Raw genomic sequence first — 27,746 nt, 5'->3', positions numbered from 1 at the left:
TCAAGTTCAAAACGGCTTTATTGACAATGACAGTAGTGTTTATACAAGGCCAGAGCTAAGATTAATCTAAAATAAATCAGATATGAAAAAAGATCCTAGCTAAACATGGATTGATATAATTTGGACTCATGGGCGGACAGGCCATCTGGCTATTCGGGCAAATGCCAGATGGGCTGGTCCATTTTTAGCCCAGTGGGCCTGTGTAACTTTTTTATTTTTGCACAAAATGATCATTATCTGGGTAACAATGGGGACCTCAAGGGGGAAAAGTCTGCCCCTGGTCCCAGTCCGCCCCTGTTTGGACTGGATTTGTTTTATCTCTTATAATGTTGGTTTTGTACCAAAACTGCTAAGTATAATAAATATGGCGGAAATTGTTTAAGAGACTGAAAACCCCTGATGAGACCCTAAAAGAGCTGTAAACTGTTTTTTAAAAACTTCATTAAAATACAAAACACACATGCTTCCCACGTTGTTCCTGAATAGGCAGTTCATAGCATACATACCGGTACAAATGGAATCGAAGAGTTCATACTAAAAAAAGAAACATTAGGCTACACATCCTTCACAGACACGCAAGACAAGACTGACTATTCCTCTGCTCTGACTAGAATGATCATCTCAAACTGATCATTTCATAAAGTCTGTATAGTAAATATACATGACGTAAATCTTCTTCTGACTACTGGGCTACATTTGAATATAGCCTGAGGTATGCTTTAACTTCAGCATTTGAGACGAAGCTCAAAATCAAAACCCCCAAAAATACCTGGAACAAAATGATAGGAAATATTTAAATAATGCAGAGACGGCAGCTCCATTTGAAAGTTACATTTTAAAAACTTAACAAAAAAACGACACACTTAAAGGGGTGCCTAAAAGCCACTGCAGCATCTTGTTCTTTGAAATATTTGGATTTCAAAATAAAAACAGGAAAAAGATTGCGCCAATAATGCCTTGCCAAAGTGCCATACCTCTGGTCGCTTCCAGACCAACTACATGCATCGCATCAACCAATTGTTGTGTGCCACATCATCGACTGAGCAGTCGGGAATCAGATTGCTATATCATATGCTGCGGATAGCTGATATGTTAAACACCTATCCAGGAATTGAGATCTGGCATGCATCTGCAATGAGTCAACTAGGAACGGGACCATTATAACCTGTAATCCTGTCAGTTAATGACCATTGATTGGTTTGATCACCAAATAGAACACCAGGTCTAACCTGTCCTTCAACAAACACAGTGACCAAAACAACAACAAAACAACTGAGGAAATTCACAAATCAATATTCCCTTCTTTTCTGCTTATTCTGCTTACGCCCAATGTCTACCTCATCCAGTCTAAGCCCAGATAGCTGGAGGTCTTGGAGGGATTGGGCCAGGGGCCTATGGACCTGGACGGGCAGGGGCCGCTGGACCCGGATGGGGATGGGCTTTAGGTCAGGGTCAGACAAGATGGGATCTAAGGCTGGCAGAGGGAGGTAGCCTCCATCTCTGGGCAGACACAGGCAGCAGCCAGCACCAGCCAGGTCCAGCTCGCTGTACTCGAAGCCAGCCCTCTTGAGGATCTTGAAGTCCACCATGTCCATGGACTCACTCATCTCCACCAGAAGGTTCCAGAACATACAGCTCAGCATGATGCCCATCAGCTGGAAAGACACACAGGGAACAGAGCAGAAAGGCCAGTAGCATTTAGACTCTGACACTGGGACTAGTACACCACACAGCCCATCAGCTGGAGAGAGAGGGAACATAGAGGACCAGAGAGACCAGTTAGGGTTAGACTCTGATACCCTATTCACTTTATATTCCACTACTTTTGACCAGGGCCCATAGGGACTGGTACCCACAGCCAGGTGGAAATATTACAGCTGGAGATACAAGGACCATGTAACTATGTACTTAAATATAATGCACTGTCATGTGTGTGTTTAATGTGCTTGTATGTACCTGACACTACAAAAGTTGCAGAGGCACACAAATATCCAACTTTTGAATTAAGTAATATCTTACTTTGGTCCCAAGGTGAGCTATGCCTGGGCAAGTCAACTTGAGCGTGCTGTTGTCCATTCCCCAGTGCTTTAAAAATGGACTAGTTCACCTGAGCTGGCCTGATAAGAACCCCCAGTTTCCTTTTCCATTTGAGAAAGTTTTCTGCAGCCAGTCTGTGGTCTACTGAACCCTGGTGTACCGGACTGTCTGTCTGCTACTGGACTGGACTGTCTGCTTCTGGACTGTCTTCTTCTGGACTGAACAATCTGCTACTGTCTGCCTGCTACTGGACTGGACTGTCTGTCTGCTACTGGACTGGACTGTCTGTCTGCTACTGAACTGCCTGCTACTGGACTGGACTGTCTGGTACTGGACTGGACTGTCTGCTACTGGACTGTCTGTCTGCTACTGGACTGTCTGTCTGCTACTGGACTGTCTGGTACTGGACTGGACTGTCTGGTACTGGACTGGACTGTCTGTCTGCTACTGGACTGTCTGCTTCTGGACTGGACTGTCTGCTTCTGGACTGGACTGTCTGCTTCTGGACTGTCTGCTTCTGGACTGAACAATCTGCCTGCTACTGGACTATCTGTCTGTCTGCCTGTCTGCTACTGGACTGGACTGTCTGCTACTGGACTGTCTGCTACTGGACTGGACTGTCTGCTACTGGACTGGACTGTCTGTCTGCTACTGGGCTTGACTGTCTGTCTGCTACTGGGCTTGACTGTCTGTCTGCTACTGGACTGGACTGTCTGTCTGCTACTGGACTGGACTGTGTCTGCTATAGGACTGGACTGTGTCTGCTACAGGACTGGACTGTCTGTCTACTACTGGACTGTCTGTCTGATACTGGACTGGAATATCTGATACTGGACTGCATGTCTGTCTGCTACTGGACTCATGACCTAATAGTGCAGCGGCTGCAGACTCAGTATGTGGTGTTATTACACGTCTCCAGGGGGGCTCGCATAGAAGTCTGGCTGCAAAACTTTCACAGCACAGGAGAGGAGTGAGGCCGGGGTAGGAAATGGAATAGAGAGAATGGATGAAAGAGAAAGAGGAGAGGAAGAGAGGATGGGGGGACAAAATAAGTTAGAGACAGACAGACAACAGATAATCAAGGTAGATGGATTATTTTAAATATGTTATTGGACAATAAACAGATATGGCTTATTAACCTATACGGTCCAAATAATGATGAACCAAGCTTCTTTGAAGATATATATAAGAATGTATCAACTCTACAAGCAAAACTAGACTCTATTATTATGGTGGGGGATTGTAATATGGTTTTAAATACTTTCTTATGTCATTCTCTCTGGCACCAAAAGTTGAAAAAGTGTTGATAGGGGACAGAATGCGGTCGGATCACCACATAATTGGCATATATATTACTCTTACAGAATTTCCACGTGGGCGAGGATATTGGAAATGTAATCAAAGCCTACTAGATGATAACTTGTTTTTAACTAGGACAGAAGAATTTATAACTGACTTTTTCAGACATAACATAGGTACAGCAGATCCCCTTACTGTATGGGACACTTTTAAATGTGTCTTTAGAGGCCATGCAATTCAGTACTCATCTATAAAACAAAAGCAATTTAGATCAAAATAATTTATATTAATAAAGGAAATTGAAGGACTAACAGTACAGTTAGATAGCAATAAAAACTGTACCATAGTGGCACAGAATATGATGGAGGAAAAAGAAATGGAGGAACTTATTCTAGAAAGATCCAGTGTAATAAATTATAAAAATTAAGCGAACTGGATGGAATACGGGAAAAACGCACCAAATTCTTTTTCAATCTTCAACATAGAAATGCATACCACTTTTTTTGATGTACTCAGAGGACCATTATAAGCATGTTTTAACCACTCCTATATAAACTGTAGATTATGGGACACGCAACAAGGTCTGATTTCATTATTACTGAAAGGATCCAAGTGGTATATATAAAGATCCAGTCCATTTAAAAATTGGAGGCCTCTTACACTTCAGTGTTGTGATGCAAAAATTCTAGCTAAATGCTTGGTGCATATAATTAAAAAGGTATTGTCATATTATTCATCCTACTCGGACAGGTTTTTTTACATGGACGATACATTGGAGGTAATATAAGACAAGTACTGGAAACAATGGAATACTATGAAATATCGGGGAAACCAGGCCTGGTTTTCGTAGCTGATTTTGAAAAGGCTTTTGATAAAGTACGACTAGAGTTTATATATAAATGCCTAGAATATTTCAATTTGGAGAATCTCTTATACAATGGGTTAAAGTTACGTATAGTAACCCTAGATATAAAATAGTAAATAATGGCTACATCTCAGAAAGTTTTAAACTGTCAAGAGGAGTAAAACAAGGTTGTCCACTATCGGCATATCTATTTATTATTGCCATCGAAATGTGAGCTGTTAAAATTAGATCCAACAATAATATTAAGGGATTAGAAATCCGTGGCTTAAAAACAAAGGTGTCATTGTACGCTGATGATTCATGTTTTCTTTTAAAACCACAATTAGAATCCCTCCACAGTCTCATGGAGGATCTAGATACTTTTGCTAACCTCTCGGGATTAAAACCAAATTATGATAAGTATACTATATTTCATATTGGATCACAAAAAAATTAAACTTTTACATGATTGTGTAGTTTACCAATAAAATGGTCTGACGGGGATGTGGGCATACTCGGTATACATAGCCTGAAAGAAAGAAATGATCTCACTCCAAAAAAATGTAATAGAAAGTTAGCAAAAATAGATAAGATCTTGCTACCATGGAAAGGAAAATACCTTTCTATTTGTGGAAAAATCACCCTTATTAACTCTTTAGTCATATCACAGTTTACCTATTTGCTTATGGTTTTGCCTACACCTAGTGACCTGCTTTTTAAATTATATGAACAAAAAATATTCAATTTCATTTGGAATGGCAAGCCAGACAAAATTAAAAGGGCCTATTTATATAATGAATATGAATTCGGAGGCCAGAAATGATTAAATATTAAAGCATTAGACCTCTCACTAAAGGCATTAATCATACAAAAGTTATACTTAAATCCAAAATGGTTCTCTAGTAAATTAGTAAGACTGTCTCACCCCATGTTCAAGAATGGCCTTTTTCCCTTTATTCAGGTTACAACTGCTCACTATCGGTTATTTGAAAACGAAATCAACTCCAAAATATCGTTATTTTCTAAACAAGCCTTAGAAAGTTGGTTGCAATTTCAGTTTAATCCACCTGAAAAGACAGAACAAATAATACAACAAATATTGTGGTTAAACTCAAATATACTAATTAATAAAAAACATGTATTTTTCGATAATAAAGTATAATTTTTGTAAATGATATCATAAATAAGACTGGTGAAGTTACGTCACAGATGCAGCTAACACAGACATGGAAAAGTCTGCTCTACCCAAAATTACAACCAACTAATTACATCATTATCACAAAAATGGAAGAGGCAAGTAGAAGGGGGAAAAAGTAAGGAACTTGTCTGTTGGCCCTGCATTAAAGACCATAAATAGTTAAAGAAAATTGTGATAAATAAAAACATAGAGAAATTTAATTTAAGGACCAAAAAATTGACAGCTGAGCCATATACCTTGCAAAATAGTTGGGAAGAGATTTTCGATGTACCGATTCCATGGCACATGGTCCATGAATTGACACGCAAAACAACGCCGGATTCAAAACTTCAAATTTTTCGATTTAAATTATTATACCAGAATCTTGCAACCAATAGAATGTTATATATATATATGGGGGATACAATCTTCCCAGCTCTGCAGATTTTGCTTTGAGGAGGCAGAGTCATTAGATCATATATTTTGGTCCTGTCCACATGTAACTTATTTTTGGTCACAGGTCCAGGAATGGCTGAAGAATTGCAACATTTACCTAGAACTAACGCTGCAGATAGCAATACTGGGTAATTTGAAAAATCATAGTCAATCGATCAATAATATAATAATTATTTTAGCAAAAATGTTTATCTTTAATTTACAATCTGTAGAAGCTATGAGAATAGAAAGGTTCAGAACTTTTGTGAAGCAACACCACACAGTTGAAAAATATATGGCAAATAGAAATCCAAAATGGATGGTGTTAAGAGATAGATGGGAGGGGTTGAATGGAGCTGAAGGGTAGGACTAATAACAAGATAACCAATGTACAACATATCGGGTTTGTAAAATGTATATAGGTTCAGAAATGTTGTGAAAGAGCACAGTTCCAATTAGAAATCAAACTGGATGGACATCAGAAATAGAAGAGGACTAAAAACAAACAAAATATAACTATTGTAAAATAGATTGTGTCTGTAAAATGTGTATAATATGTATGAGCTGAAGGTAAAAGCCTAAGTGTATTGTTTATTAGTTTACTCCAATTGGGGGAGGGGTGGTACGGTTTGTGGGGAATTATTTTCCACCATAATTTGCAAATAAATTCATAAAAAATCCTACAATGTGATTTTCTGGATTTTTTTTCTCATTTTGTCTGTCATAGTTGAAGTGTACCTATGATGGAAATTACAGGCCTCTCTCATCTTTTTAAGTGGGAGAACTTGCACAATTGGTGGCTGACTAAATACTTTTTTGCCCCACTGTATATATATATATATATATATGGGTATGTATGTATATGTATGTAAACTCAGCAAAAAAAGAAACGTCCTCTCACTGTCAACTGCGTTTATTTTCAGCAAACTTAACATGTGTAAATATTGATATGAACATAACAAGATTCAACAACTGAGACATAAACTGAACAAGTTCCACAGACATGTGACTAACAGAAATGGAATAATGTGTCCCTGAACAAAGGGGGGGTCCAAATCAAAAGTAACAGTCAGTATCTGGTGTGGCCACCAGCTGCATTAAGTACTGCAGTGCATCTCCTCCTCATGGACTGCACCAGATTTACCAGTTCTTGCTGTGAAATGTTACCCCACTCTTCCACCAAGGCACCTGCAAGTTCCCGGACATTTCTGGGGGGAACGGCCCTAGGCCTCACCCTCCGACCCAACAGGTCCCAGACGTGCTCAATGGGATTGAGATCCAGGATCTTCGCTGGCCATGGCAGAACACTGACATTCCTGTCTTGCAGGAAATCACGCACAGAACGAGTAGTATGGCTGGTGGCGTTGTCATGCTGGACGGTCATGTCAGGATGAGCCTGCAGGAAGGGTACCACACGAGGGAGGAGGATGTCTTCCCTGTAACGCACAGCATTGAGATTGCCTGCAATGACAACAAGCTCAGTCCGATGATGCTGTGACACACCGCCCAAGACCATGACGGACCCTCCACCTCCAAATCGATCCTGCTCCAGAGTACAGGCCTCGATGTAACGCTCAATCCTTCGACGATAAACGCGAATCCGACCATCACCCTTGGTGAGACAAAACCGCAACTCGTCAGTGAAGAGCACTTTTTGCCAGTCCTGTCTGGTCCAGCAACGGTTGGTTTGTGCCCATAGGCGACGTTGTTGCCGGTGTTATCTGGTGAGGACCTGCCTTTCAACAGGCCTACAAGCCTCAGTCCAGCCTCTCTCAGCCTATTGCGGACAGTCTGAACACTGATGGAGTGATTGTGTGTTCCTGGTGTAACTCGGGCAGTTGCTGTTGCCATCCTGTACCTGTCCCGCAGGTGTGATGTTCGGATGTACCGATCCTGTGCAGGTGTTGTTACACGTGGTCTGCCACTGTGAGGATGATCAGCTGTCTGTCCTGTCTCCCTGTAACACTGTCTTAGGCGTCTCACAGTACGGACATCGCAATTTATTGCCCTGGCCACATTTGCAGTCCTCATGCCTCCTTGCAGCATGCCTAAGGCACGTTCACACAGATGAGCAGGGACCCTGGGCCTTAATTGCCTACCATCTATAAGCTGTTAATGTCTTAACGACCGTTCCACAGGTGCATGTTCATTAATTGTTTATGATTCATTGAACAAGCATGGGAAACAGTGTTTAAACCTTTTACAATGAAGATCTGTGAAGTTATTTGGACTTTAACAAATTATCTTTGAAAGACAGGGTCATGAAAAAGGGACGTTTCATTTTTTGCTTAATTTATGTATGTAAGTCGGAAGTTTACATACACCTTAGCCAAATACATTTAAACTCAGTTTTTCACAATTCCTGACATTTAATCCTACTAAAAATTCCCTGTTTTAGGTCAGTTAGGCTCACCACTTTATTTTAAGAATGTGAAATGTCAGAATAATAGTAAAGAGAATGATTTATTTCATCTTTTATTTCTTACATCACATTCCCAGTGGGTCAGAAGTTTACATACTCTCAATTAGTGTTTGGTAGCATTGCCTTTAAATTGTTTAACTTGGGTCAAACGTTTTGGGTAGCCTTCCACAAGCTTCCCACAATAAGTTGGGTGAATTTTGGCCCATTCCTCCTGACAGAGCTGGTATAACTGAGTCAGGTTTGTAGGCCTCCTTGCTCGCACACGCTTTTTCAGTTCTGCCCACAAATTTTCCATAGGATTGAGGTCAGGGCTTTGAGATGGCCACTCCAATACCTTGACTTTGTTGTCCTTAAGCCATTTTGCCACAACTTTGGAAGTATGCTTGGGGTCATTGTCCATTTGGAAGACCCATTTGCGACCAAGCTTTAACTTCCTGACTGATGTCTTGAGATGTTGCTTCAATATATCCACATCATTTTCCTCTCTCATGATCATGATGCCATCTATTTTGTGAAGTGCACCAGTCCCTCCTGCAGCGAAGCACCCCCACAACATGATGCTGCCACCCCCATGCTTCATGGTTGGGATGGTGTTGTAACGGCTTTCGTTGGTGGAAGGAGAGGAGGACCAAAATGCAGCGTGGTACGTATCCATAATAAATGTTTAATCGAGAATGAATACAAAAAAAGAACAAGAGAATCAAATGAAAACCGATACAGTCCCGAATGGTGCAAACACTGAAACGGAAACAATCACCCACAAAACACAATAGAAAACAGGCTACCTAAATCTGGCTCCCAATCAGAGACAACAACTGACACCTGCCTCTGATTGAGACCCATACTAGGCCAAACACATAGAAATATAAATACAGAACAAAACATAGAATGCCCACTCCATCTCACGCCCTGACCAAATTAAAATAAAGACATAAAAAAGGAACTAAGGTCAGAACGTGACAGGTGTTCTTCGGCTTGCAAGCCTCCCCCTTTGTCCTCCAAACAGTTCTATTTTTGTTTCATCAGACCAGAGGACATTTCTCCAAAAAGTACGATCTTTGTCCCCATGTGCAGTTGCAAACCGTAGTCTGGCTTTTTTATGGCGATTTCGGAGCAGTGGCTTCTTCCTTGCTGAGCGGCCTTTCAGGTTATGTCAATATAGGACTCGTTTTACTGTGGATATAAATACTTTTGTACCTGTTTCCTCCAGCATCTTCACAAGGTCCTTTGCTGTTGTTCTGGGATTGATTTGCACTTTTCGCACCAAAGTACGTTCATCTCTAGGAGACAGAACACGTCTCCTTCCTGAATGGTATGACAGCTGCGTGGTCCCATGGAGTCTATACTTGCGTACTATTGTTTGTACAGATGAACGTGGTACCTTTAAGCCTTTGGAAATTGCTCCCAAGGATGAACCAGACTTGTGGAGGTCTACAATTTTTTTTCTGACGTCTTGATGCCCAATTTGTTAAGCAAAGAGGCATTGAGTTTGAAGGTAGGCCTTGAAATACATCCACAGGTACACCTCCAATTGACTCAAATGATGTCAATTAGCCTATCAGAAGCTTCTAAAGCCATGACGTCATTTTCTGGGATTTTCCAAGCTGTTTAAAGGCACAGTCAGCTTAGTGTATGTAAACTTCTGACCCACTGGAATTGTGATACAGTGAATTATAAGTTAAATAATCTGTCTGTAAACAATTGTTGGAGAAATTACTAGTGTCATGCACAAAGTAGATGTCCTAACCGACTTGCCAAAACTATAGTTTGTTTACAAGAAGTTTGTGGAGTGGTTGAAAAACGAGTTTGAATGACTCCAACCTAAGTGTATGTAAACTTCTGACTTCAACTGTATATGGATATATATATTTTCCCAAAAATGTTGAAATGATGCAGATAATTACATTGATAGAAGCAAGAATCTATCCGCAATATTAAAGCTGATCCACCCCCTTCAAAAAAAAAAAAAAACAGACAGACAGACAGACACAGACAAAAGCTGTAAACTAGACAAAAACACAATCAAAGTGAATGGATAATAATAGTAAACAACAAACCCTGATCCATTACAACTGACTTTATAACACAATAAAATCATCCAGCTGCTTCTTGGTTATGAAAGCACTACAGAGGTATCATGAAGTGGAAGCTGGCTAAGATACATGTAGGATGGACCCTAGTCAAGGATAGTGCACTATATAGGGTATAGAATACCATTTGGAACACGTCCATTGTTGAGATCTGGGTGAACGGAAGACAAAATACGAATGGTGGACAGACAGAGACAGACTGGCTAGGAGGCTGTGAGAAACCTCTCAGGCATGAGGCGACTGAGTGACTAGACACACACACACCTGGGTCAGGTAAGGTGGTTCTCTGATTGGAGGCAGTTGCGCACGCGTGTGTGTTGGGTGTTTGTCTGTGTCTGTGACTGACCTGTGGCAGCCCTATTGCACAGCAGAGTCCAATAGTTGCTCCCACGTTGTCTCCCATCCACAGGTTGACAGCATGGATACAGCCCCGCACATGGATCACCTCATCCAGGAGCTCACGCTGACAGAGAAAGAGAGAGGACAGGTAGAATGAAAGAGAGACTACAATACATGAGATGCATTTGACTGATTGTAGTTTTGTTTTAAATACATGTCATCAGAAAGACAGTAATTTCACAGATGATGAGGCACTACAATGCTAACATGAACAATAGAAAATGATTTATTTTTATTTTTATCTACTACGACAAACGAATATTGTGCCTTGAAAACTAATAAACTATTCCCCAAAATATGGAGGTGAGAACATCTCAAGGACAGAAAACAGAGACAGCTGAATCAATATCACAACAACACCAGCCACTACCAGCTGGCACAATATATTGTGACTCAATTAGTCTACCTTATTTTCAGCATGCTGCAGCTAGAGATTTTTTTTTTTTTGAGGCCATGAAAGTAAATGATCCTGCTGCTGCTCTTTTCCCTTTTGTAATCTCCGAATGCGTCCCGATGCGGGCCCTGGTCAAAAGTAGTGTACTATGTAGGGAATAGGGTGCCATTGGGACGTAACTTCTGTCACTGTGCAGAATGACAAACTCCACAGACTAATGAAGGCCAAAAAGTGAGCAGAACACTGGGGGGGGGGGGGGGGTCACAGTCTAATAGGAGTGGAATATAGCAACTTATTTTACCCTTACCTGTTGGCTGAGAGTCTTGTAACCACAAAGAGTGTTGACAACCTCTCCCACCTGGGAAAAATGAGTCAGGAAGAGATGAAGATTATGAAGAAGAGGATTCATGTATTGTCCATTCTTCTGTGCAAAGATAAGAAGAAAAAAAACTACAAACATTTCCTAAGTCAGATATGCTTGTAGTGGCCAAGTTAAAAATACATTTACGCACGTTGGACACACACACACACACACACACAAAAAGAGCTGGACATCCCCTAATCTGTGTTCATAGCTGTTTGGTGCTTTGGAGTTGCCCTGCGTGGGCACAGACCAGACAGAGGAAGAGAGAAGGAGAGCAAGAGAGAGAGAGAGAAAGAGAGGAAAAGAGAAGGAGAGGATGAGAGAGCAGAAGAGAGAGAGAGAGAGAGAGAGGGGAAGAGAGAAGGATACGAAGAGATAAGGAGAGGAAGAGAGAGAGGAAGAGAGAGGGAGAGGAATAGATGAAGAGAGAGTGAGACAGAGAGGGAGAGGAAGAGAGAGAGGGAGAAAGACTAAGTGTGAGAGAAAAAGAGGGCAGAAAGAGATAAGCCAGAGCGTGAGTTAGACAGGGAGAGAATGAATCATGAGCTCAGTAAATTAATTGAATTAGCTCCCACTCTCTCCACTGACGCTGAGGTCTCGGGGTCTCTTCCTGTGCCTGCGTGGCTTTACACATTTCACTGTAACCAACTCAGCCAGCGCTAATTACCTAGTAATGCACCATGAGGCCAGGGGAAGTACTGGCAGGTGGAGAGAGGCTTTACTGTGAGCAGAACATGGATCCCTCCAGTCACTGCATTCACACAGCCAGCCCAATTCCGATCTTTTTTCCACTAAAAAAGTGGTCCCTTGTTGCCATACAGTTCTGTGCGTGGGGAGCCTGGATGAGCACTAAATGAGATCCACAGAAACATGTCTCCCCCAGAGATGTGAGAGACTAATAGGCTGATAGGGAGGGCAGGTATAATATTGGATAAGGTTCATGTGTTATCAGATCCTAACTTTCAGAGCTCCTTTCATTCATTCACACACAGTCTAGATAAGAGGTGAAAAGCAGAGGAGTGGAGAACGGTTTTAGCATTCACCTTGTGGGGGACACAGCATGTATAAGGGACACCACAGGCCAGTGGCCCGGTGCCATTGCAGAAATGGTATTGATTGACACCCCAGTCCTTGTAGTCATCCCCACCACAACAAGAGAACTAGAGAGAGAGAGAAAGCAAGAGAGCAAGAGAGAGCGAGAGAGAGCGAGAGAGAGGTTTAATAATAAATCAGTTAAGTCTATTGTTTTTTACTAGATCAATCATGCTCTATCCATGTCAGTTAGGGCTGCAAAACTACCGGTAATTTACCAAAGTTATCAGAATCTTCAGTACTTTTGGCAATTAAAGATGCACTATGCAGAAATCGCTTTGCCATTTGCTGGATGCAAAAATGTGAATATTTCACCTAATTTCAGATTATGTGACAAAACAAGTAATGCATAGTGTAGAGAATCATTGTAACATCTAAACCGCTGTGAAATATATTTTCCATAACCAAAAATATTGTATATTCAGCTGTTTGAAACTGGTGTACAAAAAATAAACTTAAAGAGTGGGAAGCATAGAAATTGAGCACATAGAACAGATCTACCGCTTCTTGGACTTGCTTTCAATGAAAAGGACATAACACACATTTCTATGTGAATTTGGTCGTGTTGCCCAAAGTTACATATTGCAGCTTTAATAGAAAATCTATGGCAATCTATCGTAATGTTGGTAATTTATATTTAAATAACTATTTTTTTTTAAAGTATTCATATACAGTGCCTTCAGAAATTGATTAAATACATTTTATTTTCTCACCCATCTACACACAATACCCCATCATGACAAAGTGAAAACATGTTTCTAGAAATGTTGTCAAATTGATTGAAAATGGAACACATAACTATCATAATAACTATCACATAACTATCAACTATCATTCACCAACTGGGTCACCAACTACTTTGCAGACAGAGTTCAGTGTGTCAAATCGGAGGGCATGTTGTCCGGTCCTCTGGCAGTCTCTATGGGGGTACCACAGGGTTCAATTCTCGGGCCGACTCTTTTCTCTGTATATATCAATGATGTTGCTCTTGCTGCGGGCGATTCCCTGATCCACCTCTACGCAGACGACACCATTCTGTATACTTCTGGCCCTTCCTTGGACACTGTGCTATCTAACCTCCAAACGAGCTTCAATGCCATACAACACTCCTTCCGTGGCCTCCAACTGCTCTTAAACGCTAGTAAAACCAAATGCATGCTTTTCAACCGTTCGCTGCCTGCACCCGCCCGCCCGACTAGCATCACCACCCTGGACGGTTCCGACCTAGAATATGTGGACATCTATAAGTACCTAGGTGTCTGGCTAGACTGCAAACTCTCCTTCCAGACTCATATCAAACATCTCCAATCCAAAATCAAATCTATTCGGCTTTCTATTTCGCAACAAAGCCTCCTTCACTCACGCCGCCAAACTTACCCTAGTAAAACTGACTATCCTACCGATCCTCGACTTCGGCGATGTCATCTACAAAATAGCTTCCAATACTCTACTCAGCAAACTGGATGCAGTTTATCACAGTGCCATCCGTTTTGTTACTAAAGCACCTTATACCACCCACCACTGCGACCTGTATGCTCTAGTCGGCTGGCCCTCGCTACATGTTCGTCGTCAGACCCACTGGCTCCAGGTCATCTACAAGGCTATGCTAGGTAAAGTGCCGCCTTATCTCAGTTCACTGGTCACGATGGCAACACCCAGCTATAGCACGCGCTCCAGCAGGTGTATCTCACTGATCATCCCTAAAGCCAAAACCTCATTTGGCCGCCTTTCCTTCCAGTTCTCTGCTGCCTGCGACTGGAACGAATTGCAAAAATCTCTGAAGTTGGAGACTTTTATCTCCCTCAACAACTTTAAACATCTGCTATCTGAGCAGCTAACTGATCGCTGCAGCTGTACATAGTCCATCGGTATATAGCCCACCCAATTTACCTACCTCACCCCCATACTGTTTTTATTTATTTACTTTTCTGCTCTTTTGCACACCAGTATCTCTACTTGCACATGATCATCTGATGATTTATCACTCCAGTGTTAATCTGCTAAATTGTAATTATTCGCTCCTATGGCCTATTTATTGCCTACCTCCTCATGCCTTTTGCACACATTGTATATAGATTCTCTTTTTTTTCTTCTACTATGTTATTGACTTGTTTATTGTTTACTCCATGTGTAACTCTGTGTTGTTGTCTGTTCACACTGCTATGCTTTATCTTGGCCAGGTCGCAGTTGCAAATGAGAACTTGTTCTCAACTAGCCTACCTGGTTAAATAAAGGTGAAATAAATAAAAAATAACTTATATTTTACATGTGATAAGGTCAGAGAGAGGCCAGAGATAATTACAGACACCTGTGATAATGTGAAGTACCCAAAAGGGCCACTAAATGTCTTGTGATAGGTTACATATAATCCTTGAAAATCCTGGTAGTTTACTGGTAAACATATACATTTTACAGTAATATACCTTCTCTTTGCAACCCTACCCACTGGGCACAGATGTCAATTCAACGTCTATTCCAAGTTGGTTTAACGTAATTTCATTAAAATGACTTGGAAACAATGTTGATTCAACCAGTGTGTGCCCAGTGGGTAATGTGTGGGTGTGTGCCCAGTGGGTAATGTGTGGGTGTGTGCCCAGTGGGTAATGTGTGGGTGTGTGCCCAGTGGGTAATGTGTGGGTGTGTGCCCAGTGGGTAATGTGTGGGTGTGTGTCCAGTGGGTAATGTGTGGGTGTGTGCCCAGTGGGTAATGTGTGGGTGTGTGCCCAGTGGGTAATGTGTGGGTGTGTGCCCAGTGGGGCAGCAGGTAGCCTAGTGGTTAGAGCGTCTGGCCAGTAACCGAAATGTTGCCAGATCGAATTCCCGAGCTGACAAGGTAAACATCTGTCGTTCTGCCACTGAACAAGGCAGTTAAGCCACTGTTCCTAGGCTGTCATTGTAAATAAGAATTTGTTCTTCCACTGTTCCTAGGCTGTCATTGTAAATACGAATTTGTTCTTCCACTGTTCCTAGGCTGTCATTGTAAATAAGAATTTGTTCTTCCACTGTTCCTAGGCTGTCATTGTAAATAAGAATGTGTTCTTCCACTGTTCCTAGGCTGTCATTGTAAATAAGAATTTGTTCTTAACTGACCTGGCTAGTTAAATAAAAAACGGTCAGTGGCCTCTTCATTCAGTACACACACACCACTATTTCCTGTCTGTTGCTTCTGATAATGAAAAGGGAATCAGTCCTCTTACCTTCTGTTGCACAAAGTCCAAGATGTTTTTGAAGTCCAGATCATCGTAATAGTGTTTAATTCCCTCTCGTATACTGCTCTGGAACAGGGCTGATGTCTACAGGGAGAGAGAGAAAGAGGGGGATGATAAGCTATGAAATTCTTCATCCATCACGTGTTACAGCTGTGTGTGTGTGTGTGTGTGTGTGTGTGTGTGTGTGTGTGTGTGTGTGTGTGTGTGTGTGTGTGTGTGTGTGTGTGTGTGTGAGTGAGTGAGTGAGTGAGTGAGTGAGTGAGTGAGTGAGTGAGTGAGTGAGTGAGTGAGTGAGTGAGTGAGTGAGAGAGAACTGACCTTTTTCTCAAAGATGAGCGCAACGATGAGAGCCACAGCCTGCAGGAACAGTAGCACACACAGGACACACAAAAACTGGAAGACAGATGGAGAGAGGGAGAGAATGCACTTAGCATGCCATGTACACATCAAGCCAGAGGGACCAGAGATTGCTGGGCTGAGATAGGAAACACCATCCTCAAGTTGACTGACATATCCCAGTCAGCAGAGTCCCCTTGTCCTGTCTTGTCCCCCTCCTCTTCCTCCTCCCACTCCCTCTCGCTCCATATACCTTGGGTCTCCTCTACCTAATCTCTCAACCCTCCTATTCTTTCCTTCATCCCTCCTCTTTTCCATCCTAACCTCCATCGCTCCTCATATCCCCCCTTCCGTCCCTCCCTCTCTCGATCTTCCATCCCTCTCCTCTCTCACCATGTGTAGCAGGGTCTTGTTGTCCCTGAGGGAGCCCACCATGCCCACCAGGGAGACGGTGAACATCACCAGGCCCAGCAGGATGAGCACCACAGCGGGGGCCAGGAACACCCCCTCCAGAGTACGGTTCTTCTGACGCTCCACCTCCGCGTACACCCCCACGCACAACACACACAGGCCCAGGAGCTGGGGGAGGGAGAGAGAGAGGGAGAGGCAGGGAGAGGGGGAAGAAGAGAGGGTAGGGGTTGGGGTGAGATGGTCAGAGCTCTGCAGTGTGCCATCTTTCTGAATAAGCATAATTTCATGATAGCAGTGTGCATAGAAAGCCTAACCAAGCAAGCAACGTTCAAAGCTATCAGCATGTTCAAAGCTACCGTTTCCCTTGGATTGTGTTGTAAACTCATAGCTGATGTCAAATAACATGGACTTCTTCAAAATAGCATGGATAAGTCCCAAATGGTACCCTATTCCATATAGTGCGCTTCTTTTGACCAGCGCCATGGATGTCTTCCTCTCTAGTGGTAGCATCCTGAAGATACGACCCATTTTCCTTGTTCCTTGTAGTCAATTAGGAAACACAAAGGGCTTTAGTGCTGGTGCTCCTGCACACACCCTGGCTGCTGCCCAAATTAAAGTTGGCAAATGACGACAGGAGATGGTGGTTAGAGAACTATGCCTAGGCTAGCTGCTGTGTTGTTATGGCATCAGCCTTGTTAGCATCAAACAAACCCCACTTGACTACCTCCTGGTGTGCCATTTGAGAGCTTTCAAAACCATGGCAGGGTGGATCTCACGTTGTCTGCATCCCAAATGGCACCCTTTTCCCTTTATAGTGAATTAAAGGGACTATAAAGGCACTAGCCTATGTCGGGAATATGGTGCCATTTGGAATGCAGACTGACTCATAATGATAGTCATTTCTTTCTGCAACAAACAATCTTAACCCCATAGGCCTACCTATTGATTCTCAATTAGGAAGAGAGACAATCTGCACTAAGAGAGCAAGCCTCATCACTCTTTCCCTACTTTAGTACATTCACGACTGCCAGCACCACCCCGCCCAACACCGGAAAATGTCCCTACCCAGTGGGCAAAAATTCAGTTGAATCAACGTGGAATACTGATTCTATTTGCAAAAAGTCATCAACGTAAGGGAATTTCATATTGTTTTCACCCAACTTCACTCAAAATAGGGTCAAATTGTAGGTTGATTTCACACTGAATTCACGTTAGTTGACAACTCAACATGTAAATCAAAACTAGATGTTAAAATGACGTCTGTGTCCAGTGGATATTTTCAAAAGATGTAGGCCTACTTTAAGTCACTCATAGCGGTTGCCCAATTTCTCATTCATTCTGTCATCCACTGTAGTGTAGCGTAAGAAGGAGGCTACACACACTGGAGACAAACCCATCATCTTACAAAAGAACAAACTTCAGACTGATAAGAAGCAATGCAAATAGGCTACACAGTACACATACTCTCTCAAAGGATTAGTCGACTGACTCTCTCCTTCCCAAAGGAAACCTACACGCAAAACTGTGTGAAATTACACAAAGCAGATTGAACAGACAAGGAGAAATAGCATTCATTAACAGTGAGTGCTCCTGCATGGCTGTGGGCCAGGGGAGCTCTTGGGGGAACACAAGCCAAGGCATTACATCTGAACACGGCAGAGGAGGCAGTGCTGAAAGGAAAAAGGATTAACGAAAGAAGTTAGAAAGAATTGTGAGAATAAAAATCTAAGCGGGGGAAGTCCCTGACATGTTGTACTAGTTCATACTCAGCAGCAGTATGGCTGACGTAGGGAGAGAGAGACAGGCAGAGAGACAGAGCTACAGACAGAAAGGTGGGGTGAAAATTGAACATGAAATTGACTGCAATTTCCTGTGAGGTGAGAGGGAGAGTCATGGAGTGTGAGAGAGGGTGAGAAAGCAGCGAGGGAGATAGCTGAGAAACGCTCAACTCCGTTCTCTTATATCGAGGCGGAGTTGAGTAGTGGTAACTGGTCGCACGATTTGCTAACAACAACATTGAGTCACCATCAGTCGTTACTTGTAAAAATGTAAATTCTGAAAATGCCTACCGGTATCTAAGTTTGACCTGTACAACTGTTGTCCTTCCACATTAAAAAATGTATTGACGACAACCACCGACTTTTCCCTAATTTGTGTTGCACAACTCAGCGTGAATGTGCATGTACCAATTGAATCCCAGCACATAGTACATCAAGGCCGCTACGTCTCCAGTTGAGCAAGACAAAGGAGCACGGTTGTAGAGGTCAATCATAAGTACAGGTAAGCGTTATCAGAATAGACATTTTTACAAGTATCAACTGATGGTGACTTAATGTTGTTGCTAGCAAATTGCAAGACCAGTTATCAATAGTCAACTCCCCATTGATATAAGACAACGGAGTTGAGCGTTCCTGAGCTAAGAGGGCGAGAGAGAGCGATTCATTATACCCGCTGATTGATTCCAGGATGACGAGTATTCACTAAAAATGGTGGAGGAAAGAGAGTGATGGCGGGGCAGGGTTACATTTAACTGATAAAGTAACTGGATGAGTAAAATAGACTCACCATCTAAATCTGCTGACTCATCCATTAGCCTAGGCTATGGTTTGAAATTAAAATATGACAAATAGAAAAGAGGCAGAGAGCACTAGGATCTGTTCAATAGTCTGCTTTAAAGACGTTCTATTCTACCACCTTTCAGGCAGCACATCCACAACTAGAGGCCTAACTATAGGGGCACACAAAGCGAGCGAAGGAGCGAGCACTCAAAGGTTGTCTATGGTGACTCATAGAGATGGGGGATTTCCCCATAGGCGAATCAAATCAAATTGTATTTGTCACATATGTCATGACGTTGGGTTGGGGGTAGGTTTATGACAGTCATAAATACCTCTTTCCCCCTTTTTCTCTCTCCCTACTATAACTGATGTGACATAAGGAAACCCATGGGTTAACATAGAGATTCTGGGTAACATCAGAAGTTGGGGGAAATGAACTATATTCTGGTAATTCGACCAACTGAACATATGCGGTGGTACTTAAGGTATATTATGTCAGTTCGGTTGCCCTCTGACACATTCTCATCAAGGATTGAATGACAAACTCTACTGTGGAAAGTCTAAATGTCAGAGATATCGGATTGACATGGAATTGTTGTTTAATTCAAATGTTTGAATATGACATTATTTGTGAAGAGGTGAAATGTAATTTTAGCTTCCAAATGAGAGATCTGTGCTTTCATACGTTTTCCTCTGCTCACAGTGGTCCGCCCCTGTGAAGAGGCATGGGTTAATAGACTTTTCAGACACACCCCTCTCCCTCCACTATATAAAGCCACGAACCAGAATATAACTTTCTGTTCCGGGTACTCTAGGATGACGATCCAGTGTCAGAATGGTTCAGATAATCACTATAGATGAAGCCAACATCAGCATGGACTTTGATTATGAATGGTATGAACTTTGAACTCGTATTCACTACAGAAGTGATATCTCCTAGCCTTGGAGTTAGCAACAGCTAAACGCAGGTTCGGAAGGACAGTCCAAGTATCCCGTCTAATACACACAACGTGTTCCCGTGACTACCAGAGACATTCTTCAAAGGACAGAGGACTCAGGTTGGCGACACAGGCCATCTACCACCAACCTACTGAAGCGCAGCTCAGAGTAAATATTGATTGCATTTTCCTCTTCAAATGGGCGGTAATTTAGAATGCATAAGATACTGTATTTACGATAGTACAGCCCGCCTATGTTCAAGTCTCCCGCTCTTTCACTAGGACTCAGCCCCCCTTTCCTTTGTGTAACAAGCTGTCATATCTATTCCGCCCGCTAGGGACGTTTTTCTGTATGACGTAATATGTGATCAAGTTATGAGTTAATTGTATATGTGTGATTCTGTGTGATTAGTTAGGTATTTAGTAAATAAATAATTAAACCCAATTTTGTATTGCTGATTCAACTTGTTAGCCAGGATTCTTGCAGATAATCAAGGACTTACAACTTTCAGATGAGACTGAATAAAATGACGATTAATGTGACTGCTATTTAGTAAAATATTACTAAATCTTTAAGAGTTTATTCGAAAGATAACAGCTCTATAAATATTATTTTGTGGTGTCCCTCTCTAGTTAATTCATATTTACATGATTAGTTCAATCAGGTAATATTAATTACGGAGAAATTATTTTATAGAATAGCATGTCATAGCAATTAATCTGGCATAGTCAAAGACACGACACATACACAGTTTACAGCAGGTATAAAAGTTGCAGTGAAATGCTTGTGTGCTAGCTCCCTCAACAATGCAGTACATTAGTCAATATGTATCATAACAATAATAAGTGTAACATCAAAAATAACAAGTTTGAGTGTGGGTGCTTGTGTGTTTGTTTGTGTGTGTTTGTGTGTAAGGGTTAAATGTGTGGAGACTGGAGAGTGCAAATAATAATAATCTAAATTGCAGATAGTCTCTGAGATGCATGTCTGTGCAGGGAGAAAGCTAGTGTTAGCTGTTCAGCATTCTGATGGCCTGGTGGTAGAAACTGTCTCGGAACCTGATGCTCCGAAAACGCTTGCCAGATGGTAACAGAGTGAAGAGTTTGTGGCTCGTGTGACTGGAGTCTTGACGATCTTACTCAAACATCGCCTGGTGTACAGTGGCAAGAAAAAGTATGTGAACCTTTTGGGATTACCTGGATTTCTGCATAGATTTGTCATAAAATGTGATCTGATTGTCATCTGTCACAACAATAGACAAACACATTTTGCTTAAACTAATAACATACAAACAATTATACGTTTTCATGTCTATATTGAACACACCATGTAAACATTCACAGTGCAGGGTGGGAAAAGTATGTGAACCCTTGGATTTAATAACTGGTTGACCCTCCTTTTTGCAGCAAAAACCTCAACCAAACGTTTTCTGCAGTTGCGGATCAGACTTTCACAACGGTCAGGAGGAATTTTGGACCATTCCTCTTTACAAAACTGTTTCAGTTCAGCAATATTATTGGGATGTCTGGTGTGAACTGCTCTCTTGAGGTCATGCCACAGCATCTCAATTGGGTTGAGGTCAGGACTCTGACTGGGCCACTCCAGAAGGCATATTTTATTCTGTTGAAGCTATTCTGTTGTTGATTTACTTCTGTGTTTTGGGTCATTGTCCTGTTGCATCACCCAACATCTGTTGAGCTTCAATTGGCAGACAGATAGCCTAACATTCTCCTGCAAAATGTCTTGATAAACTTGGGAATACATTTTTCCATCGATGATAGCAAGCTGTCCAGGCTCTGAGGCAGCAAAGCAGCCCCAAATCATGATGCTCCCTCCACCTCCCTCCTTACAGTGGGGATGAAGTTTTGATGTTGGTGTTCCGTGCCTTTTTTTCTCCACACATAGTGTTGTGTGTTCCTTCCAAACAACTCAACTGTAGTTTCATCTGTCCACAGAATATTTTGCCAGTAGTGCTGTGGAACATCCAGGTGTTCTTTTGCGAACCTCAGATGTGCAGCAATGTTTTTTTGGCTTCTTCCATTGTGTCCTCCCATGAACACCATTCTTGTTTAGTGTTTTGCGTATCGTAGACTCGTCAACAGAGATGTTAGCATGTTCCAGAGATTTATGTAAGTCTTTAGCTGACGTTCTAGGATTCTTCTTAACCTCATTGAGCATTCTGCACTGTGCTCTTGCAGTCATCTTTGCAGGATGTCCACTCCTAGGGAGAGTAGCAACTAGAGGTCGACCGATTATGATTTTTCAACGCCGATACCGATACCGATTATCGGAGGACCAAAAAAAGCCGATACCGATTAAATCGGCCAATTTTTAAAATGTATTTGTAATAATGACAATTACAACAATACTGAATGAACACTTATTTTAACTTAATATAATACATCAATAAAATCAATTTAGCCTCAAATAAATAATGAAACATGTTCAATTTGGTCTAAATAATGCAAAAACAAAGTGTTGGAGAAGAAAGTAAAAGTGCAATATGTGCCATGTAAGAAAGCTAACGTTTAAGTTCCTTGCTCAGAACATGAGAACATATGAAAGCTGGTGGTTCCTTTTAACATGAGTCTTCAATATTCCCAGGTAAGAAGTTTTAGGTTGTAGTTATTATAGGAATTATAGGACTATTTCTCTCTATACGATTTGTATTTCATATACCTTTGACTATTGGATGTTCTTATAGGCACTTTAGATTGCCAGTGTAACAGTATAGCTTCCATCCCTCTCCTCGCCGCTACCTGGGCTCGAACCAGGAACACATCGACAACAGCCACCCTCGAAGCAGTACATGCAGAGCAAGGGGAACAACTACTCCAAGTCTCAGAGCGAGTGACGTTTGAAACGCTATTAGCGCGCACCCCGCTAACTAGCTAGCCATTTCACATCGGTTACACCAGCCTAATCTCGGGAGTTGATAGGCTTGAAGTCATAAACAGCGCAATGCTTGAAGCATTGCGAAGAGCTGCTGGCAAAACGCACTAAAGTGCTGTTTGAATGAATGCGTACGAGCCTGCTGCTACCTACCATCGCTCAGTCAGACTGATCTATCAAATCATAGACTTAATTATAACATAACACACAGAAATACAAGCCTTGGGTCATTAATGGTGGTCCCGTGTGGCTCAGTTGGTAGAGCATGGCGCTTGCAACGCCAGGGTTGTGGGTTCAATTCCCACGGGGGGACCAGGGTTCAATTCCCACGGGGGGACCAGGATGAATATGTATGAACTTTCCAATTTGTAAGTCGCTCTGGATAAGAGCGTCTGCTAAATGACTTAAATGTAAATGTAAAATTAATATGGTCGAATCCGGAAACTATCATCTTGAAAACAAAACGTTTATTCTTTCAGTGAAATACGGAACCGTTCCGTATTTTATCTAACGGGTGGCATCCATAAGTCTAACTATTCCTGTTACATTGCACAACCTTCAATGTTATGTCATAATTACGTAAAATTCTGGCAAATTAGTTCGCAATGAGACAGGCGGCTCAAACTGTTGCATATACCCTGACTCTGCGTGCAATGAACGCAAGAGAAGTGACACAATTTCACCTAGTTAATATTGCCTGCTAACCTGGATTTCTTTTAGCTAAATATGCAGGTTTAAAAATATATACTTCTGTGTATTGATTTTAAGAAAGGCATTGATGTCTATGGTTAGGTACACGTTGGAGCAACGACAGTCCTTTTTCGCGAATGGGCACTGCATCGATTATATGCAACGCAGGACACGCTAGATAAACTAGTAATATCATCAACCATGTGTAGTTATAACTAGTGATTATGATTGATTGATTGTTTTTTATAAGATAAGTTTAATGCTAGCTAGCAACTTACCTTGGCTTCTTACTGCATTCGCGTAACAGGCGGGTTCCTCGTGAGGCAGGTGGTTAGAGCGTTGGAATAGTTAACCGTAAGGTTGCAAGATTGAATCCCTGAGCTGACAAGGTAAAAATCTGTCCTTCTGCCCCTGAACAAGGCAGTTAACCCACCGTTCCGAGGCCGTCATTGAAAATAAGAATGTGCCTAGTTAAATAAAGGTGTGGAGGAAAGAAAATATTTTAAAAAATTACAAATTCCGGCAAAATCGGCATCCAAAATGACCGATTTCCGATTGTTATCAAAACTTGAAATCGGCCCTAATTAATCGGCCATTCCGATTAATCGGTCGACCTCTAGTAGCAACAGTGCTGAACTTTCTCCATTTATAGACAATTTGTCTTACCGTGGACTGATGAACATCAAGGCTTTTAGAGATACTTTTGTAACCATTTCCAGCTTTATGCAAGTCAACAATTCTTAATATTTTGAAATCACTTTTCTTCAAGGCATGGTTCACATCAGGCAATGCTTCTTGTGAATAGCAAACTCAAATTGTGTGAGTGTTTTTTATAGGGCAGGGCAGCTCTAACCAACATCTCCAATCTCGTCTCATTGATTGGTCTCCAGGTTAGCTGACTCCTGACTGCAATTAGCTTTTGGAGAAGTCATTAGCCTAGGGGTTCACATACTTTTTCCAGCCTACACTGTGAAAGTTTAAATTATGTATTCAATATAGACAAGACAAATACAATAATCTGTGTGTTATTATTTTAAGCACACAAAAACAAAAACCAGATCAAATTTTACGACCAATTTATGCAGATATCCAGGTAATTCCAAAGGGTTCACATACTTTTTCTTGCCACTGTACATGTCCTGGAGGACAGGAAGCTCCATGATGTATTGGGCCGTCCGCACCACCCCGTGTAGAGCGTTCCAGTAGAGGCGGTGACGCAGCCGGTCAAGATGATTGTGCAGCTGTAGAACTTCTTGAGGATCTGAGGGCTCATGCCAAATTTCTTCAGTCGCCAGAGATTGAAGAGACACTGCTACGCCTTCTTCACCACAGTGGTGGTGTGATTGGTCCATGTCAGGTCCTCTGTGATGTGCACATCGAGGAACTTGGAGCTTTTGACCCCCCGCTCCCCCTGTTTCCTATAGTCCACAATCAGCTCCTTAGTTTTGCTGACATTGAGGTTATTTTCCTGGCACCGCTCTGCCAGGGCTTGTCACCATCGGCGATCAGGCCCACCACCGCTGTGTCGTTGGCACTCCATATACATTCATAAAGACATCACTTAAACACTGAGTCACTAATCAAGGTTAGGTTGAATTTTATTACATAAATTATCATACCGATCAATTTTATCCCAAGCATTTTTGCTGATGTCCTTCATGACGATATGTAGCCTATACTAGAGAAATGTGATGTTTAAAATGAAATAGGTTTGCTAATATGGGTGATTGTTAATGGGACAATTGATGGCTACTACCATCAAACTGGTAGTAGTAGTTCACAGGATATCTTTTTTTTAAACAGACACTAATGTTAGAAGATTATCATTCTACTTATCGTATCAATTCATGCAATTTATCGCAACTTTTGTCCATATCGCACAGCTCTATACTGATGTATAGCCAAGAAAACGAATTGAAAGCAAGCTAAAGTCACCAAGCCACCCATCCTTATCTCTTACTAACTTTCCCAGTCCCCTTCCTTCTCTCTTTCAGCTGTAGCATCCTCTCTGCCTGGTGGTGGGATGACAGTACAGACTGACATAGCAGCATCCTACTGGGTTAATGCATAATCTTCACAGACAAAGCAGAGCAGAGAGTACAGTTCATCCCTCTTAGGAGCAATGGGACAGGGGGCTCGCAATCTCAAGCCCTCACTCTCAGAGTAAAAGCCTCTCAACACACAGCATGTCCAAATGGCACCCTATCCCCTTCGTAGTGCACTACAATTGACCAGGGCCCATAAAGCACTGGTCAAAAGTAGTGCACTATGTAGGGTATAGGGGACGCACAACAATATTACTGCAGGCAACGCTTATCACCAAAGTACAGTTGGTAAAGCAAATTACAGTCTGTGACTTGTGCCACATGGTACCCAGAGATAGGTATATGGTGCTGTGTTGCGTGTGGGTGGGTTGGTTGCATGCCCTTCCTGAAAAGGCTGAGTCAGAAACCCCAAATCATGTGACACTGGTAGACAGTGACAGTCTGTGCAATGAGATGGTGTCCTAATTGAAGATTAAACACTCAGCAAACTAGGCTATTCACTACAAAATGGCACTAGAAAGCTCAGCCGTAGACTCAGCAGCATTTTAAGTTATGCTTATTCACCCCCAAAATACTTATTTGCTGTAAAATACATCCATGATGCAAATTCCCTCATTCTAAACAGACAAACAATACTTTTAATACTCTGTAAACTGCGTCACTAGCCTTAAAGCCTACAGCGCACACAATTAAAGATGTGTCATGTAGGCTAGCATGTCATGGACTTTAAGAGAATTAGACCTACCTGTGTAACCCACTACTGCCCTGAAAAGCTGTAATTACAATGTTGTAAATACCCTACGTCTCAGAACACCTAACCGAGGCATGTCAACACCAGGCTGCATTACATGTCTCAGAACACCTAGAAGAGGCTTGTCAACATCAGGCTGCATTACATGTCTCAGAACACCTAGAAGAGGCTTGTCAACATCAGGCTGCATTACATGTCTCAGAACACCTAGACGAGACATGTCAACACCAGGCTGCATTACATGTCTCAGAACACCTAGAAGAGGCTTGTCAACACCAGGCTGCATTACATGTCTCAGAACACCTAGACGAGACATGTCAACACCAGGCTGCATTACATGTCTCAGAACACCTAGAAGAGGCTTGTCAACACCAGGCTGCATTACATGTCTCTGCATTACATGTCTAGCAAAAATAAAATATCCCACTTAGCCCCTTTCACTGTATCACTCAGTAGTCCCACACCCTGCCCTGTACCACAACACAGAAAGGAAAGAGTGTAGTCTAGTGTAGTAAAGGACTCTCAACACACAGTTATTGTCCCAATGGCACCCTATGCCCGATATAGTGCACTACTTTTGACCAGGACCCAGATAGAGCTCTGGTCAAAAGTAGTGCACTATGTAGGGAATAGAGGACGCACTCCACCCCTTTCATTGTATCACTCAGTAGTCCCCACGCCCTGCCCTGTACCACAAAGCAGAAAGGAGAGTGTAGCCTAGTGAGGTAAATGAACGACTATATCAGACAACGTGTACACACAGTAATATTTCCTTGGTATTATTCGATCTTCTGGCAAGCAATTTGGCACTAGAGAGTTAGCTAGCGAGCTAGGAAGATACCGATAGCTATACTAGCTAGCTACTACACTGGCTAGCTAGCTAAACAAAGGTGGTGGTTTTCTGACAGCCAACAATGTGGTCCCCCTAGCCCATTCAAATAGACGGCAATTTCCTGCTTGGGTTCTTGAGAGCTAGCTAGTGGTCACCAACCCTGTCCCTGAAACCAACAAGTCCATATTAACAACACTTACCGAGAACAGCATTGAGTAGACATTTAAGGTGAATTTGATGAAATAATAGCAGCGGTTGCTGTTTCTCACTTCTTTGTATGAAGGCATAATGCTTGGTAGCTGAAGAAGCTAGCTAGCTAGCCAAGACGCTAACGTTAGCTAGCTAGCTAGCTATGCTAGTAGAAGAATATCAACAACACTGCACTGATTAGCTATTTCAGCAAATTAGCCAACTATATTATCGGATTTAATTTTCAAAACGTCTCAATTTTGCACGAGGACGTCAACGCTTTAATTTATTTCAAATAGCTACTCCCGTTAAATGTTGTCTCACACACACAAATCCCCCTC

General features: G+C 42.0%; 1 protein-coding gene across 1 annotated transcript; it reads right to left on the bottom strand.

Moving 5' to 3' along the window:
* zgc:110329 (uncharacterized protein LOC550500 homolog) lies at nucleotides 1–27,746 on the bottom strand. Its single transcript, XM_039012853.1, has 8 exons — nucleotides 27,417–27,746; nucleotides 16,492–16,677; nucleotides 16,081–16,155; nucleotides 15,751–15,846; nucleotides 12,505–12,621; nucleotides 11,405–11,455; nucleotides 10,651–10,767; nucleotides 1–1,655 (listed from the first exon to the last, which is right to left on the bottom strand). Exons 1-8 carry the CDS (start codon nucleotides 27,501–27,503, stop codon nucleotides 1,290–1,292), a joined length of 1,095 nt encoding a protein of 364 aa, XP_038868781.1. The 5' UTR covers nucleotides 27,504–27,746; the 3' UTR covers nucleotides 1–1,289.

Source organism: Salvelinus namaycush, chromosome 18, assembly GCF_016432855.1.
Source record: "Salvelinus namaycush isolate Seneca chromosome 18, SaNama_1.0, whole genome shotgun sequence".
In the NCBI taxonomy this organism is placed as follows: Eukaryota; Metazoa; Chordata; class Actinopteri; order Salmoniformes; family Salmonidae; genus Salvelinus; species Salvelinus namaycush.
The sequence above is the reverse complement of the archived record's forward strand: the minus strand, read 5'-3'. Positions and strand labels throughout refer to the sequence as shown.